At 35.8% G+C, this 18,997-nt stretch overlaps 1 protein-coding gene across 2 annotated transcripts in view; it reads left to right on the top strand.

Moving 5' to 3' along the window:
• Positions 1 to 18,997, top strand: part of CEP162 (centrosomal protein 162) — a 119,402-nt gene that overhangs the window by 14,684 nt on the left and 85,721 nt on the right. For both annotated transcript variants that reach the window (XM_030315925.1, XM_030315924.1), the window contains exons 4-8: positions 1,695 to 1,841; positions 2,172 to 2,355; positions 4,737 to 4,801; positions 11,735 to 11,850; positions 14,285 to 14,315. In XM_030315925.1, coding sequence (XP_030171785.1) covers positions 1,695 to 1,841; positions 2,172 to 2,355; positions 4,737 to 4,801; positions 11,735 to 11,850; positions 14,285 to 14,315 — 543 coding nt within the window. The remainder of the gene's footprint in view (positions 1 to 1,694; positions 1,842 to 2,171; positions 2,356 to 4,736; positions 4,802 to 11,734; positions 11,851 to 14,284; positions 14,316 to 18,997) is intronic.

Below are 18,997 nucleotides of genomic sequence, written 5' to 3'. Positions count from 1 at the left end.
AGTGGATTTGATTAGTAAAAGATGCAAATAAGGATACTTAAGCAAACTTTGACAATATCCGTTTGAACACAGAGGAGAGGGTTTCTCTACCCAAGGACATACCCTGGTCCCTGGTTCAATCACAAACATTTATTGAGTTCATGGTATATTATACATACCAGACACTAGTATACAGACAGGGTATGAGTCCTGCCATCAAGAGTGTAGAAGCATCACAGCGGGGAGGTAAACAGCCTCAGGAGGAGAGGAATGCATTGCCAAATTTGGATAGGCATCAGTAAACATCAACATTGAGCTACTTCAACCTTAGAATTTTTCTTTCAACTGCCATAAGGGTAAATGTTCTGCCTAGAGGATGAAACAGTCTAATCCTTCTACAGGTTATACTCTTCACTGTGATCGAATTGATCTTGGTTTTGGTTATTAGTTTCTTGTAAGCTCAGTTAGTCTGGTCATATCCCTGAGTCCAGCTTCAGAGCCAGGGTGAGACTCCGCAGACACCACAACAGCACCCCAACCTGTGGCATGCGCTTTTTCATTGGAAGTGTCTGTAGATATGTCTTTTGATACTCTGCAACCGTAGAAGTTATTATTTGATGTATAAAACCATTATTTACACAGAGCCATGAGAAATAGATGCTGAATCCTTTCCAAGAGGACACTAATTAAGATACTGAAGGCAGAATTTGTGACTTCTTATTAAGACTTCCTTCTAAGCAAAAGTGGTATTCTAATCTTTTTTTTTTCAACGTTTATTTATTTTTGGGACAGAGAGAGACAGAGCATGAACAGGGGAGGGGCAGAGAGAGAGAGGGAGACACAGAATCCGAAACAGGCTCCAGGCTCTGAGCCATCAGCCCAGAGCCTGACGCGGGGCTCGAACTCACGCACCGCGAGATCGTGACCTGGCTGAAGTCGGACGCTTAACCGACTGCGCCACCCAGGCGCCCCAGTGGTATTCTAATCTTAATATTTATACCACACAATGTAATTATTTGACTTTTCCATATTTCAGGTTTTTTTTACAACAAATGTATGCTATTATGATAGATGTTGATATTGCATAACTTTTTCAGTGTTTTCTAATGTTTTTGGAATAAAGAGCGAAACCCTACTTTGGGCTATGAGTACCAGCCTGGTCTGTCTGACCCATCGATCCTGCTCTGGGCTTATTTCCACCTGGACTCACCCTCACAATCTAGATCCAACCTTACTGGCCTTTTTGTGTCTTCCAGTGTGGCCTGCCCCTCCTGTTGCTGACCCTTTCTTTGTACCTTTCGTTCTTCCTACTCAGAATGGTCTCCCCTTTCTCGTTCACCTAGTTGTTTCTTACTCTTCCTTCACATAAGGCAGAAGATATCCTTACAGTGGCATGGTATACTGTATTAAATAGTTGTGCTTTCAAGTAATTTTTAAAGTTTCGTTTCATTATGTATAAACTTTTGAAATTATTTCATAAGATACACTGCAAATAAATAGTACTGTAATTTTTCTTTGAATTTTATGTTTGATGGATTTTTATTAAATGGTGTTGGATTTTTATCAAATGGACCAGATTTATTTTGTAGCTACTATCCACAATATTAGTATGACAGAAAAAAAAGTTAGTGTAACAATATCACTGGGTAATACATTGTGGTCAGAACAGTTTTGTGAACATAAATATCCAACTGTATCTTAAATCCCACCCCTAGGACAGCTTGGAACAAATGTAAGCTATGTGAAAGCTAAGAAGACTTCTCAGCCTATTATGGAAATAGAAGAGGAGTGTCCTGAAAGGATTCAGTTTCTTCAGAGCAGTGGAACCTCTATCTTAAGTATTGACAGCTTAGAAACAAATGGTAAGAAATATGAGGGATACAAATTGACAGGTTAATTACTATGCTTATAATTAAAATTTTTTTAAAAATTGAATTGTATCTTCGAGCCTCCTTTACTGAAGTGTGTAGACATACTTAATACCTTCCTAGAAGGTTTAGAATTATATCTCGAGAGAAACCTTACAATGTTACATATTGATTATGAATATAAATCTGTATTTGGTGGGTAAGAGATAAAGTATTTTTTAAATTTTTAAAGTTTTATTAAGAACATCAATAAATGCACCATTAAAATTAATATTGTCAAAATTCTGCGTGTTAATAAAAATATATTCATTCTTTTCCATTTAGAGATCATAGTTTCTGAACTCAATCATAGTGTTCTTGGATTGGGATTGGACACATTAGAGGAACAAGAGGAAAAGGAGCAATTTTTTGCCAGGCTTGAGGAAGGCTTAACATCTTCCATTGATTATTCAAGATTAAATAAGGAATTGGATTCTAATGACTCCACACAATTTAAAGCTTTACATAGGTAATATATATACAATATCAACTATCATTAAATGATTTTTATGTTTTTCCATATTTTTGGAAGGCTGGTATATGCATGGACTTAAATTGATAAACATTATAACAGGTACATGTTGAATCTTATTTTATCTCTTTTTTCTCTGTTCATTTTTTTTGGTCATGGTTTCTCATATATGAATGGAATATGTTAATTTGTGTTTGAGAGCCCACTCTGCATCCAGCTATGTGAAATGTCATGCCTGAGATGCTACTGAGACTAATGGCATACTGCAAAAAGACCTTACTAGGAAAGTAGTTTATTTATTATTATTTTTTTTAAGTTTATTTATTTTGAGAGAGAAAGAGAGCGCATGCACATAAGCAGGAGAGGGGCAGAGAGAGGGAGAGAGCGGATCCCAAGCAGGTCGAGATCAAGAGTTGGATGCTTAACAGACTGAGTCACCCAGGTGCCCCACAAAAGTAATTTATTAAGCAATTTTCCACAGATAAGGTAAATAAGAAAGTTCGGGTAGCTGTTATAAACTCAGAGAAAATAGGGACAGAAAAGAAAGGAGGAACCAGGGAGTAAAAGATAGGTTTTGTTTCTGTCCTACCTTTGTGTGTGGTTGGCCCTGATGATTATCAGGAAACTTCATTTATCCTGGAAATCCTGCTAGCTGACTGAGCTGGTCATCTGTAAATAGAGCCAACCTTTGACCTTTTAAAATTATAAATGGAAGTCATATCACATCTTCAAGGTTTTAAGAACACCAACTATAATTAAGACTGAGGAGAATCATAACCTTTGGTTATTGGAGTACCTGGTCTTATGATGCTTAGTTTCTCACAGACCAGGGGTAAAGCAATATAGTGACTGTCACGAACTGTATAGAGTTTGAGATTTTTACCCTACTTATAAACTAACAAATTAGCTGATCAATTTTATGGATGCTGAGTATAGACACAGTTTCCTGGGTCAGAAGCAAAGGACTTTATTTCTCACAACAAAAGTCCAGTCTACATCTCACATTTATTTGCCTCAGTTCCCCCATGCTCCACATGGCCTGCAGAGGCAACATGGAGAGTCCATAATGGCTCTCTGCACAGATGGTGGGTTGCTTTACAGGAAAAGATCACTGAGATTGGGGAATCTATTGCTTTTATAGTAAGAGGAAACAAGCCTGCTCCTTTTCTGGGAGGAGATACTGCCTCATCTCTCAAGGTTGCTTGATGCACACACAATCCTGGGAAATGACCTAGGAATGAGGGGTTTGTGCCTTCCTTTCTTGGTGTACCCCACAAGAACATGCAAGGACACTCAGGGCCCGTGCTGATTGCCTCTCCCAACAGTGACAACACAGATTAAGCATACACAGGATCATTGGCCACAGGTTTTTGCACCTTTGCAATATTTCTTAGCTTGTTTTATTTCTTAACATTATTCCTAACTACTGATATTTCTGTTCTAGAATAGGCCAGTTAGTGTGCTAAATAGCATTGAGTACACAATAGTGTTTGCTGCTGTTATTATTGTTACTACAGTTTTATAGCTTCTTTGATTTGTTGATCTCACTAAAGAGAGGGTTCATGGACTGGAAAAAGCAGAAGGGAGTCCTTGCTTTGAAAGCAGACAGTATATGAACTAAAAGTATACTCAGTTTATTTAAAACTTGCTCAAGTTCCTTTGTCACCTTGCTGAGATTTTATAGGTTTAGGCCTCGTATCCAGCCTCCATTTCATGATTAAATTGCTTGTTAACATGTAAATGCTGAACCTGGCATTCTTTTCCGGCCTCTATGTAGACTTAACTGGTTCTCATAACTTATAGTCAGTTTCTTTTTTTTTTTCTTTTGTTAAATGTTCACTTATTTTTGAGAGAGAGAGAGACAGACAGAGTGTGAGTGGGAAAGGGACAGAGAGAGAGGGAGACACAGAATCCGAAGTTGGCTCCAGACTCTGAGCTGTCAGCACAGAGCCCAACATGGGGCTCAAACCCACAAACCACGAGATCATGACCTGAGCCGAAGTCGGATGCTTAACCAACTGAGCCACCCAGGCACCCCCGTGGTCAGTTTCTAATCTTTAGTTTATAAAGGATATCTGAGCCCTGAGACATGTAAAGGCACACATTTATGTGTAAAATTGTGTGTATTCGTGTATAAAGTTAAAAAATACGGCATTTTTTCTCTTTGTGTTAATCGATAGTGACAGTCTTAGGCTTTGAGGATTCTTTCTTTTCAAAACATTTTCTTTATAGCTCCTAAATTTTTAGTTTTTGATAGAATGGGAGTACTTGAGAAGAAAATATATGTTAGGGATTTTTAAAAAATATACATGAAAGATTGCATGGGAACCTATTATTAACATGTAATACTAAATTAGGTAATTTTTTTTTTTTTTTAGTAGTCAAGCTAATGTAGAACTAACTGAAGATAAACATGAGAATGAATCGAAACATGAACTAGCAGGTAATTTTATTGGTTTTAAAATTTACAATATTTGTAAAGGTAGTATAACTTTTAATAAAGACATTGATAGGAAAATAATTAAAAGGAAAATGTTATCTTGGAAAGAGCTTTGAATGGGTAGAGTGAACTGCCTATGTTACAATCTGAGCTACTAAGAAATTGTTGAGGGGCGCCTGGGTGGCTCAGTTGGTTAAGTGGCCGACTTCGGCCCAGGTCATGATCTCACGGTCCGTGAGTTTGAGCCCCACGTCGGGCTCTGTGCTGACGGCTCAGAGCCTGGAACCTGTTTCAGATTCTGTGTCTCCCTCTCTCTGACCCTCCCCCGTTCATGCTTTGTCTCTCTCTGTCTCAAAAATAAATAAATGTTAAAAAAAAAATTAAAAAAAAAAAAAAGAAATTGTTGAAAGTGCACTATTGCCTCATTTGCTGGGAGTGGGTGGTGGACCAATTAGGAAGATAGAAAAAGGACCATGGGAATCTGTGGAGCCAGAACCAGTATCTCTAAAGCGTGGCTCTTCAGGTATTTCTTTTTGTCCTTTGACTTTTAATGTGTCTTTGTCTTTGTTTTTATATTTAAAATGATTTTCTCATGGATTGTATATAGCTGGATTTTACTTTTCTATCTAATAATCTGACAGTTTCTGACTTCTGACTGACATGTTTCTACCCTTTATAAAAGTAAATTCATTGGTATGGTTGTTTACTGTTCTGCCATTTGTTTGTTTTGTTGCTTTTGTCCTGTAGCCTATTGGATTGAGTACTGATAGCATTCCATTTTATCCCTTGTTTGGGCTTGTTAGTTACACTTCTTCGCTGTATTTTTTTTTTTTTTTTAGTTTTTTTTTTTAATTTTTTAAAGTATTATTCATTTATTTTGAGAGAGACAGCGTGAGCAGGGGAGGGGTAGAGAGAGAGGGAGACAGAATCTCAAGCAGGTTCCACACTGTCAACTCAGAGCCTGACACAGGGCTCAAACCCACGAAACCATGAGATCATGACCTGAGTTGAAACTGAGAGTCGGACATTCAACCGACTGAGCCACCTAGGTGCCCCATTTTCTTCTTAGTTTTTCTATGATTCACAGTGTGCATCTTTATCTTACTAAAGAAAGTACATTCAAATAACATTATACCACTTTATGTGAGTCTTAAAAACAGTAAACTCCCTCCCAACCTTTTTGGTATTTTTGTCATATATTTTTCTTCTATATGCTAAAACTCCATGATGCATTATTATTATTATTATTATTATTATTTGTAACTGTCTATTTAAAAAATTTTTATTTGTAACTGTCTATTTAAAAAATTTTTCAGGAAGATAAATTTATATACATGTAAAAACATTTATCCACTTAGTTATCATTCCTAGTTTTTTGTATTTTGCATAGATTTGAGGATTTTAAATTTCTTATTTGAAATGGATTTTTAAAAATTAATTTTTAAATTGAAGTATAATTGATATATAAGATTATTTTCAGGCATACAACATAATTATTTGATACATTGTGAAATGATCACCATAGCAAGTCTAGTTAATATCTATCACCAGCACAAAACATTTTTTTTCTTGAGATAAGAACTTTTAAGATTGATTATCTTAGTAACTTTCAAATACAGTTGAACCTTGCACAACATAGGGGTTAGGGATGCTGACCCCCTGCACAGTCAGAAATCTGTGTGTAACTTTTGGCTCCCTAGAAACTTTACTGTTTGCCTCCTGTTGATTGGAAGCCTTAATGAGAACCACAACAGTTGATTAACATATATTTTGTATGCTATGTGTATTATATACTGTATTTTTAAAGTTAGCTGGAGGAAAGAAAATGTTATTAAGAAAGTTGTAAGGAAGAGAAAATACATTTACAGTACTGTACTGGAAAAATATCCTCATGTAAGTGGAGCCAGTTGTAGTTCAAACTCATGTTCAAGAGTCAGCTGTGGTAACTACCTAGTATTTTGAGTTTCTATGTAGTAATTTTTTTCAGCATGAAGAACCTGGGTCTACTAGGAAAAACTTCTAGAGTTTTGTTTTCTTTGATCACTTTAGCAATTTAATTTTGTCTTATGGTATTAGTCCTCATGAGAAATCAATGATAATTCCTATTATGATTAATGTATATTGGGTCTTTTTTTTTTTTTTTTTCAAGATTTTCTCTTTAGCCTGGTTTTGAGGCAGTTTGATAATGTATCTTGGTGTGCTGTTCTTGTATTTATCCTCTTTCGAGGTGGTTGAGCATCATTGATCTATGGATTTGTACTTTTTTTTTTAATTTTTTTTTTTAGTGTTTATTTTTGACGGAGAGAGAGACACAGCATGAGCAGGGGAGGGGCAGAGAGAGAGGGAGACACAATCCAAAGCAGACTCCGGGCTCTGAGCTGTCAGCACAGAGCCCGACGTGGGGCTTGAACTCACAGACCTCGAGATCGTGACCTGAGCTGAAGTCGGACGCTCAGCTGACTGAGCCACCCAGGGGTCCTTATGGATTTATACTTTCCGTCATAATTTAAAAAAATGTTTTGTCCATGGGGTGCCTGGATGGCTCCATTGGTTATGCATCTGGCTCTTGATTTCAGCTCAGGTCATGATCCAGGGTTATGGGATCAAGCCTCATGTCCAGCTCTGCACTAAGCATAGAGCTTGCTTGAGAATCTCTCTCTCTCTCTGTCTCTCTCTCTGTCTGTCTCTCTGTGTCTGTCTCTCTCCCTCTCCCTCTCCCTCTCCCTCCCTCCCTCCTTCCTCCCCCACTTTGTCTCTCTCTCTCTCTAAAATAAAAAAATAAAACATTTTTTAAATTGTTTTGCCCATTAATTCTTCAAATATTATTTCTGTCATCCCCTGCCCTCTGACTTTAATTATAATTATGTGAAATGACTAAATTTTGCCCCACAGGTAACTAAGACTTTCATTTTTTAAAGTTTTTTTCCTCTCTGTTCTTCAGTTTTTATTACTGTGTCTTCAGGTTCACTAATTTTTTTTTTCTTCTTTCTTTTGATCTTTTGTTAATTCATTGAATCTTTTTTTTTTTTTTCCTTCAGTCTAGAAGTTCAATCTAAAAGTTTTAGGTCTTTTTAAAAAAATTTCTTCAGTATCTTTTCTCATGTTCATTTTTTCAAGTTCTTAGCATTAAGCATATTCTGCTGATCCCAATGTTTGTGCATTTGTAGGTCTCTTTCTATTGACTGCTGCTTCTCCTAGTTACAGTCACATTTTCCTCCTTGTAAGTCTTAGTGATTTTTTTTATTGGGTATTGGATATTGCAGACTTTTACATTGTTGAGTGTCTGCATTTTGTTTTCTTCTTTTTTTTTTTTTTTTAATTTTTTTTTCCCAACGTTTATTTATTTTTGGGACAGAGAGAGACAGAGCATGAACGGGGGAGGGGCAGAGAGAGAGGGAGACACAGAATTGGAAACAGGCTCCAGGCTCTGAGCCATCAGCCCAGAGCCTGACGCGGGGCTCGAACTCACGGACCGCGAGATCGTGACCTGGCTGAAGTCGGACGCTTAACCGACTGCGCCACCCAGGCGCCCCTGTTTTCTTCTTATAAAGAGTGTCAAGCTTTGTTCTGGCAGATAACTGGTTTTGCTAGCTTGATCCTTTCAAGGCTTTTCTTATGCTTTATTAGAGGAAGTCTAGAGTAGACTTCCACAGTACAGTTTGACACCAGGAGTAAGGCACAGCCTTTTTGAGGTTCCTACTGAATGACCCTATTAAACAATGAGGATTTTTTCCACTTCAGCTGGGTAGAGTTCCAGAGTCTCACTACCCCTTGTGAGCTCTATGAATTTTCTAGCCTGTAGCTTTTCAGTTATTCAAACTATACAAATATGACTTAATATTTAGGAAAGACTCAAGGAGACCTCATGCAGATCTTTAGAGCTCTGTTTCTACATAGGTATTTCCTCTGTTACTGCCCTACAACTTCCGATTGCCTAGCTTTTCTGCTCTTATCTCTGTCACCTTAGCACAGTGAGACTGTCCTGATCTTCCCCTCCCTGCTTAACATTCATGAATGTATGTACCTTCAAGTTCCATAGGGCTCACCTCACTTGTTTTTCTTTTCTTAGGAATCATATTTTTGTGCTGCCAGTTGTCCAATGTCTGTAAATAGTTGTTTCATATATTTAGTCCAATTTACTCATTGTTTACAAAGTTCTTGAAATCCAGGATAGTAGAGGAGAAAGTCCTGTAGGTTGCATCGTATTCAAATTAAAATTTTCAGGGAAATTTTCCCACAAAGAATGAAAATGTCTACAAAATCTATCATTCAGATCTTATACATTGACTGTTATTTACTTTATCTGAATTTTAAAACACTTCTTCTATTTATGCAAATAATATTTTCAAAGTTGCAAAGTTAGGGAATATAATAATAGAAATAGTACCTTGAATGTATAACATCTTTGTCTCAAAAAGGTTAGAACACTACAACTGAATATTCTCATTGTTTTCCAAACAATATGGAAGAGCCAGCATATTATTATCTCTGGGATTTCTCATATGAAAACCACCTTCTCAATGTGGTTTTACTCTTTCATTTTTATATAAACTTAATTTGCCTTAATGTTTCTGAAATCTCTGATACGCTGTTTTATTTCCACTTATTTCTCATCTGTTGTCATCTCTGTATCTACCAATGATTTTTCCTTAGTTTACTCATGACAAATTCCTGGAGAAGGGATTGGTTATTTATATGTTATAGTATTTGCCTGTAGATGATTCAGTTACAAAATGCAACTAACAAAATGTAATTTTGAAAAATGCACATTAGCACTTTTTCCAATCCAAAATAATATTTGGCCTTATTAACTTTTGATTCAGATTAAATGCAACACTAGCTATAATAATGCTAACAAAGATAATTATTACTAAATGTAATAGCTAACACTTTTAAATAGGGCATATGATATACCAGCCACTCTTCTAAACACTTTAACTCTTAATCTTGTCAGCAACCATTTGAGATAAGTGCTGTTAGCATCCTCACTTTACAGATAGGGAAAATGAGGCAAAGAGGATTTGTGACCTGCCAATGATTCTATACTATAAGTAGTAGAACCAGGAATTAAATCCAAGCCTTCTGGCTCCTGGTCATGCTCCTTTTTTTTTTTTTTTTTTTTTTTTTTTTTTTTTTTAAGACTTTATTTTTAAGTAACCTCTATACACAATGTGGGGCTTGAATTTACAACCCGGAGATTAAGAGTTGCATGTTTTACCAACTTGAGCCAGCCAGGTGCCCCTCCTGGTTATGCTCTTAAGTGCTATGGTATACTATCTAAACTGTTTCACATACTGCCTCTTTGTAGTCAAACAAACACTATTTTCCTTCTGTTGATTTCAAGTAGTTCTCAAATCCCACATAGTTGTTTAGGTTCATTGTCATACCCTCCCATATTTTCTTTCCCATGTAGAATATTAGAATTTTAATCATGTTATACTGGTTCTAGAATCTAGAAGTATGTCTAATACAAAGTAATTTCTTGATAGCTGTTTTGTGAATTATGTCTACTAATATTTAGAAAATAAGTGTTTTGCAAATTTAATTATGTCTGCTAATATTTAGAAAATCTCAGTGTTCTTTCTTATATGGGAGAGAAACAAAGGTCAGCTTCTCAGCCTCAGAATATAGATAATTGATGTAGTTAACCAACTAAGCTAGTTTATTTACCTAATGTACTGTACCCACTTTGTATTTTTATGAACTAATAAAACAGAGATGTTTACCTTCAGAAACATCTATGTTTAACTTGTAAGCCCTCTCAAATTCATTTCCAGATTTTCATTATTAATTAAACTCAAGTTTTCCTCTCCATTCTAAAAGGCAGCCATTCCAGAAGCAGACTCTCTAGTACCACATACAGTCTTTCATTCATCAGGCCATCTTGTTTCTGAATGTTATCTAATTTTTGAAATACAGTTAAGGTCATGTTTATTTCTGGAATGATGGTTTCCACTCTGAAAAGGTCACAGATCTCAGTCATTCCTTTAAGGGCAATAAACAAGTTAAAAATTGGGGAAGTGGGGCACCTGGGTGGCTCAGTCGGTTAAGCATCTGATTTCAGCTCAGGTCATGATCTCACAGTTTGTGGGTTTGAGCCCCGTATCAGGCTCTGTGCTGACAGCTCAGAGCCTGGAGCCTACTTCAGATTCTGTGTCTCCCTGTCTCTGCTCCTCCCCCACTCACATTCTTTCTTTCTTTCTCTCTCTCTCTCTCAAAAATAAACGTTAAAAAAATTGTTTTTAATTGGTGAAGAAATCCTGGCCAGATAGTCCCTTCCACACCTTCTCCAGAAGTAGTCTAATGGCATCATGTTACGATGGACACACCTTTCCCTTCTGGTGTAACATAACTGAGATATGATTTGGGACATTACCTGAGAAGTGCCCAGGATTGGGAAATGTTAGGTCATGTAGAGCCAGTATTTACCCAAGGGAAGGGCTAGAGATAGACCTTTCATAGGTACTGTTTCAGGCTTACATTGGAAATAACCTACACAGACAAAAAAAAAAAAAAAAAATCAAAAAAATAAGCAAATTTAACAATTGTGTTTAACAACATCAAGATTTCAAAAAAGCACTGCCTTTTATAAGTAGGGTATTTGAGACTTTGTCTTTAGTGTTAAACTTTGTTTTAAAGATATAAAAATTTTTGGACAGTTCTAGAAATTTTTAGTCTGTTAATAATTTAAAAGATTAAAATTTAAAACTCTTATAACTATTTGAAAGTACAAGATGACAAAATAAACTTAAGTCTACGGATTGAATTCTGATTAAATCTTTGCAAAAAAAAATGTTCTCTAGAGATATCTGTATGTAAATATTTCAGCAAATTATTCTTATGCAGTCTCCTTTCTTTGGAACTCAGCAGTCTTTTATTGGAATATGACTTTTTTAACAGTGTGATTCTTGTATCTTTTTAAATTATTTTCTTCAGAAAATTACAGTGATGATTTTGAAGATGAGGAGGATATTGATGTACCTTTGACCACTAAAGAAGAGACTAATTCCAAAGAAAATCCCAAATCTGAAAAAATACATGTACCCAAACAGGTGATACATCAATTATATATTTGACAGTTTTGAAATTTCTTTCATCATCTTAGCTGACTGTCACTATATGGAGAGCTCAAAATACAAAGTTCTTTATTGTCTTTCTCATTGTTATAAAGCTATAGGTCTCTTAACACTCAGACATTTTCTTAATTCAGGATGTCAATCGTAATAAATTTGGCAATTGATTTTCTTTCTTTTTTTAAAACTTTTTAACATTTATTATTTATTTTTGAGAGACAAAGAGAGACAAAACATGAGCAGGGGAGGGACAGAGAAAGAGAAGGAGACACAGAATTTGAAGCAGGCTGTAGGCTCTGAGCTGTCAGCACAGAGCCCGATGCAGGGCTTGAACCCACAAACTGCGAGATCATGACCTGAGCCGAAGTCAGATGCTCAACTGACTGAGCCACCCAGGTGCCCCTGGCAATTGATTTTCTAAAGGATCTCTTTTGGCAAGTAATTTCCTTAAGCTTTAAAAATTAAAATTTTAATTGAAATCTCAAATCTAATTTTTAAACAGGTATATTAAGCTACACTTTCTTTGGTAGATCTTGTCCTTGTGAAATACAAAAAACATCCCTCAGTATTTATGCTAGCAGTGACATTACTGTCTGAAACTTATTAGACTAAGATCATGAATTAATTCATTACCTCATTCATATTCAGTGTTGCTATACTTCAGATCTCTTCTTAGTTCTTAGCAAGATTGCCTAAGGGTATTACTACATAATGTCTGCCATATAGAACTCTCTGAAGCTACCTATATTAACAAGTAGGATAATTACTATTATGTTAGTCTTTTTTTTTTTAAACGTTCATTTATTTTTGAGACAGAGACAGAGCATGAATGGGGAGGGTCAAAGAGAGAGAGGGAGACACAATCTGAAACAGGCTCCAGGCAGGCTCTGAGCTGTCAGCACAGAGCCCGACACGGGGCTCGAACTCACGAACCGCGAGTTCATGACCTGAGCCGAAGTTGGACACCCAACCGACTGAGCCACCCAGGCTCCCACTATGTTAGTCTTGATCTATATAGTCAGGTCTCTTTGGGGACTGCATGTTAGGATTACATGTTTTTTGTTTTTTTTTTTGTTTTTTTTTTTTTTTCAACGTTTATTTATTTTTGGGACAGAGAGAGACAGAGCATGAACGGGGGAGGGGCAGAGAGAGAGGGAGACACAGAATCGGAAACAGGCTCCAGGCTCTGAGCCATCAGCCCAGAGCCCGACGCGGGGCTCGAACTCGTGGACCGTGAGATCGGACGCTTAACCGACTGCGCCACCCAGGCGCCCCAGGATTACATGTTTTAAACATGTGTGAAACCATAGACTGTCTAAACAGAAGCAAGAAATACTTTCCAGGTATCAATAGATACTCTCATTTTAAATGTACCTGGTGCTTTGTCACTAGTTGTCTCTATATCACTCAGTTTAGTGGGGAAAATAAGAAGACCTCTAGAAATACATGAAGATTAATGTGATCTGCTGGCTTTCCTTAGAAGCTTACTAGCATTTATATTTAGAATATGGCAATTTAAATATTTTATGAAAAATAAGTCAGTAGAAGACACAGTGGTTTGATATATTAAAATATAGTGGTGCCTGGATGGCTCATTCAGTTCAGCATCCGACTCTTGGTTTTGGCTCAGGTCGTGATCCCAGGGTTGTGGGATTGAACCCCACATCAGGCTCCACGCTGAGGGTGGCCAGGCTTGAGATTCCCTCTCTCTGTCTACCCCCTCCCCTGCTCAGGCATGCACTCTCTCTCTCTCTTAAAAAAAAAAAAAAAAAAGAAAAAGAAAAGCAAATATAGGCCTGCATAAAAATGTGTCACTGTAGAAGGAATTAAAGCTCTGTTATTATGGAATAATCAATCCTACATGTTGCCTATCCAAGTGGAGAACGTAGGTGACACTAATTATAAAACTTACTCTAACGGAACTTATAATTTTGATAAATTTCAATTATCTTGCCATTTGGTGGCCTGCCTCTTTGAAAATTTTGTCTCTCAAAATGTAACTGAAACAGACTACAAATTATAGTTGATCATTAATTTTGAAAAGAAGAGAAAAATTATTGATGATGTTATAATAACAAGAATCTTATATAAAGTATCTATGTTATCTTGGAGTTCAAAAAATAGAATTTCTAAGCAAGGTGAATGAGCAGATGGCATCCAGATTCTTTAAACAAGGCTTATAAAGGCCTAAATTAATTGGTAATTGCTACAGTCCTGAAGTTCTTTCATAGCTATGTTCTCTAGTCTTGTAAAATTATTAGTGAATGGGAGTAATAAAAGAAATCTGGAAGGTACATTTCTTTCTCATGATGGAGTAAAACACTGGTTTTCAAATTTTGCTACTATTTGCATTGTGGTCATTTTATATAATTTTGGTTTCAAATAATATGATTATTTTCTTCTTTTAATTTAGGAAGAAGAGAAAACTGGCATGCTGGCTAATGGTAAATATTACATATTCACATATTTTAGATAGCAAAAATTGGTCTATTCAGAATAGTATCAAAATAATTCTGCACAAATTGCTATCTCTCTTTTGTTTTTAAATATCTTTAATGAATTAAAGTCCACAGATTTTCTCAATGATAGGTCCCTTATGCTTGTCTTGAATCCTTCCTGTTATATGTAAGAATATATTATTTTTCTAAACACTAGGAGCAGATGGCATTATGGGTAAATTCTACCAAATATTCAAAGATGAATTCATATCAATTCTTCTTAGAGTCTTCCAAAAAAAATGGAAGAGGGAATTCTTCCAAACTCATTCTATGAGGCTAGCATTACCCTGATAACTAAAACCAGACAAAGACACCTCAAAAAAAGAAAACCACAAGAAAGCAATCCCATTTACAATACCATGAAAAAGAATAAAATATTTAGGAATAAACTAACCAAGAAGGTGAAAGAGGTGTACACTTAAAACTATAAAACATTGATGAAAGAAATTAAAGAACACACAAATAAATAAAAAGATACTCTGTGTTCATTGATTAGAAGAATTAATGTTAAAATGTATTACCTAAAGTGATCTACAGATCCAATGCAATCCATATCAAATTCAAATGGCATTTTTCACAGAAATAGGAAAAATAATCCTAAAATTTACATGGAACCAAAAAAAACCCCAAATAGCCAAAGCGATCTTGAGAAAAAAGAATAAAGCTGGAGGTATCACACTTCCTGATTTCAAATATATTACAAAGCTACAATAATCAAAATAGTATGGTGTTAGCATAAAAAAACCACATAGATCAATGGAATAGTAATCAAAATAGTATGGTATTGACATTTTAGAAAGACTCATAGATCAACGGAAAGTCCAGAAATAAATACATACATATATGGTCAATTAGTTATTGATAGTGGCACAAAGAATACACAGTGAGAAAAGGAATAGTTCTTCAGTAAATAGTGTTTGGAAAGCTGGATAGCCACATGCAAAAGATAAAACTTGACCCTGTCTTACCCCATACACAAAATTGAACTCAATGGATTGAACACTTGGGACGTAAGACCTAAAACTGTAAAACCCATAGAAGAAAACATGGGGTAAGCTCTTTGATACTGGTCTTGGCAACGGTTTTTTAGATTTCATACCAAAAGCAGAAATAAATGAGGTTGATTGCATCAAACTAAAAAGCTTCTGCACAGCAAGGGAAACCATGAACAATATGAAAAAGCATTCTGTGGAATGGGAGAAAGTATTTGCAAACTACATATCCAATACAGGGTTAATATTCAAAACATACAAGGAACTCATACAAATTAATAGCCAAAAAATGGCCAACAGGCACATAAAAAGATGCTTAACTTCACTAATTATCAGGGAAATGCCATTAAAAACCACAGTGAGGAACACCTGGGTGGCTCAGTTGGTTAAATGTCTGACTTCAGCTCAAGTCATGATCTCATGGTTCGTAAGTTCAAGCCCTGTGTTGGGCTCTGTGCTGACAACTCAGAGTCTGGGGTCTGCTTTTGATTCTGTGTCTGCTTCTCTCTCTGACCTCCCCTGCTCGCTCTGTGTCTCTCTCTCTCAAAAATAAATGAACATTAAAAAAATTAAAAGAAAAAAACACGGATATTACATCATACTTGTCAGGATGACAGTTTTCAAAATGATTAGAGATAACAAATGCTGACTAGGATGTGGAGAAAAGGGAACTCTTATTTGCTGTTGGTGAGAATGTAAACTGGTATAACCACTACAGGAAACAGTATGAAGACTCCTCAGAAAATTAAAAATAGAACTATTACGTGATCCAAAGTCCCACTTCTGGATATATATCCAAAGAAAACAAAATTATTATCTCAAAGAGATATCTATAGTCCCATGTTCTTTGCAGCATTATTTATAATAGCCAAGTATGGAAACAAGCTAAATGTCTGTCAGTGGATGAATGAAAATGTGACACATATATACTAATGAAATGTTGACTCCTAAAGGAAATTCTGTTATTTGCAACAATAATGTATCACTTGGCTATATTAAATAGCAAGACAAAGGTGAATATTGCATGGTATCACTTATAGATAGAATTTAAAAATAAAAGTTGAACCCAGAAACAGTAGAATGAGGTTGCTAGGAGCTGAGGGGTGGGGCAAATGAGGAGAGATTAATAAAGTATAAACTTTCAGTTATAAGATTAAAAAAAAAAAAAGTCTGAGAATCTATATAACATAAGTACAATTGTGATTGTTATATAATTAAAATTTGCTAAGAGAGTAGAACTTAGCTGTTCTCACCAAAAAGGTGATGCATGCCTTAATTAACCCAGTTGTAAGAATCCCTTCACAATTTACATAAATCATCACATTTTCCACATTAAATATATTACAGCTTTGTTTTTCAATTATACCTCAATAAAGCCAAAGAGGGGAATAAAAAGATGGTTAATTAACAATAGAAAGTATAATTTACAGAGTCTCAACCAGTGGTTATGTTGGTATATGTTTAACAGCTATATTCTGGAAGAAAAGAAAAAAGCCTGTTTTGGACAGCCTGCTTGTGTTTATGGTGTAAACACTTACATCATAGATGATTTTAAGACATCAATATGAATATGCAAATCAGTCAATATGTTAAAACACATTAAAAAAATGAAAGAAAATACATTGCTCCACCCATGTCGTTGCAAATGATAAGAGAGTATTATGCTAAGCGAGATAAGTCCGAGAAGGACAGATACCGTATGATTTCACTCCTATGTGGAATTTAAGAAACAAATGAACAAAGGAGGGGGGGGGTGGGGAAGAGAGAGGGAGGCAAACCAAGAAACAGACCCTTAACTATAGAGAACCAACTGATGGTTACCAGTTTGTTGGGGGGATGGGTTAAATAGCTGATAGGGATTAAGGAATGCATTTGTTTGATGAGTTGTATGGAAGCATTGAACTTCAGCATTCACTGTATTGTACAACTGAAACTAATATTACGTTGTATGTTAACTAACTGGAATTTAAATAAAAACTAAAACAAAAAAAAAAAAAACCCTGAGCATCTTACACACAAAAAAATCCATTTGACAGAGTTCAACATCCATTCATGGTTAAAACTCTTAAAATAGAAATTACACAATAAAGGCCATGTGTGAAAACTCTGCAGCTAACATTTTAATCAAAGGTGAAAAACTGAAAACTCTCTTTAAGGTTCAGTATAAGGCGAAGATTCCTCCTCTTCACACTTCTGTTCAGCATTGTAGTAGAAGTTCTAGTCACAGCAAACAAGAAAAAGAAATAAAAGGCATCCAAATCAGAAAGGAAGAAGTAAAATTGTATTTATTTGCAGATGGCATGATCACATACATAGGAAACCCTAAAGACAACTGGCAGAATTAATCAATGAATTGAATAAAGTTTCCAGATTAAAAAACAACAACATACAAAACTTAATGTTGTTTTTATAAACAAACAGAATTAAAAACTTAGGAATAAATTTAATCAAAGAAGTGAAAGATTTTTACAGTGAAAATTAGAAAACATGAAGAAGACATAGATAAATGGAAAGACATCCTGTGCTCATGGATTGGGAGAATTAATACTATTAAAATGTCCTGACTACCTAAAGTGATATACAAGTCTACAAGGTAATCCCTATCAAAATCCCAATAGCGTTCCCTATAGAAATAGAAAACAATTTTAAAATTCATAGGGAACCACGAAAGACTCCAAATAGTCAAAGCAAGCTTGAGAAAGAGCAATGCTTAGAGGCATCATCCTCCCTGATTTCAAAATATATTACAAAACCATGGTAATCAGAACAGTATGGTATTGGCAGAAAAGCAGACCTATAAAACCATTGCAACGGAATAGAGCCTAGAAATAAATACACACATCTGTAGTCAACTGATCTATGACTGATCTACAAGAAGAGGGCCAAGAATATACAATGAAGAAAGGATAGTCTCTCTTTAATACAGGCATACCTCATTTTATTGCTCTTTGCTTTATTGTGCTTCACAGATACTATGCAGCGTGGCAACACTGCATCAAGCAAGCCAATATATCAGTGCCATATTTCCAACAGCATTTGCTCACTTTGTGTTTCTGTGTCAAATTTTTGTAATTTTTGGAGTTTTTCAAACTTTTTAATTATTATATTTGTTGTAGCAATCTGTAGCTTGTGATCTTTGATGTTACTTTTGTAATTGTTTTGGGGCACCATGAACCATGCCCATGTAATATGGCAAACTTAACCGATAGATGTTGTATTCTGATTGCTCCACTGATTGGCTCTTACCCCATCTCTCTACCTCTCTTCAGCATTCCCTATTACCTGAGACCAACAATATTGAAATTAGGCCAGTTAAGAATCCTGTAGTGGTTCTAAATGTTTTAAGTAAAAGGAAGAATCAGATGTCTCTCACTTTATTTATTTATTTATTTATTTATTTATTTATTTATTTTTAATTTTTTTTTTTCAACGTTTATTTATTTTTGGGACAGAGAGAGACAGAGCATGAACGGGGGAGGGGCAGAGAGAGAGGGAGACACAGAATCGGAAACAGGCTCCAGGCTCTGAGCCATCAGCCCAGAGCCTGATGCGGGGCTCAAACTCCCGGACCGCGAGATCATGACCTGGCTGAAGTCGGACGCTTAACCGACTGCGCCACCAGGGGCCCCTCACTTT

The sequence above is a fragment of the Lynx canadensis genome, chromosome B2 (genome assembly GCF_007474595.2).
Source record: "Lynx canadensis isolate LIC74 chromosome B2, mLynCan4.pri.v2, whole genome shotgun sequence".
NCBI classification, from domain to species: domain Eukaryota; kingdom Metazoa; phylum Chordata; class Mammalia; order Carnivora; family Felidae; genus Lynx; species Lynx canadensis.
Note: the sequence above shows the minus strand (reverse complement) of the source record. Positions and strands in the feature narration are given on the sequence as shown.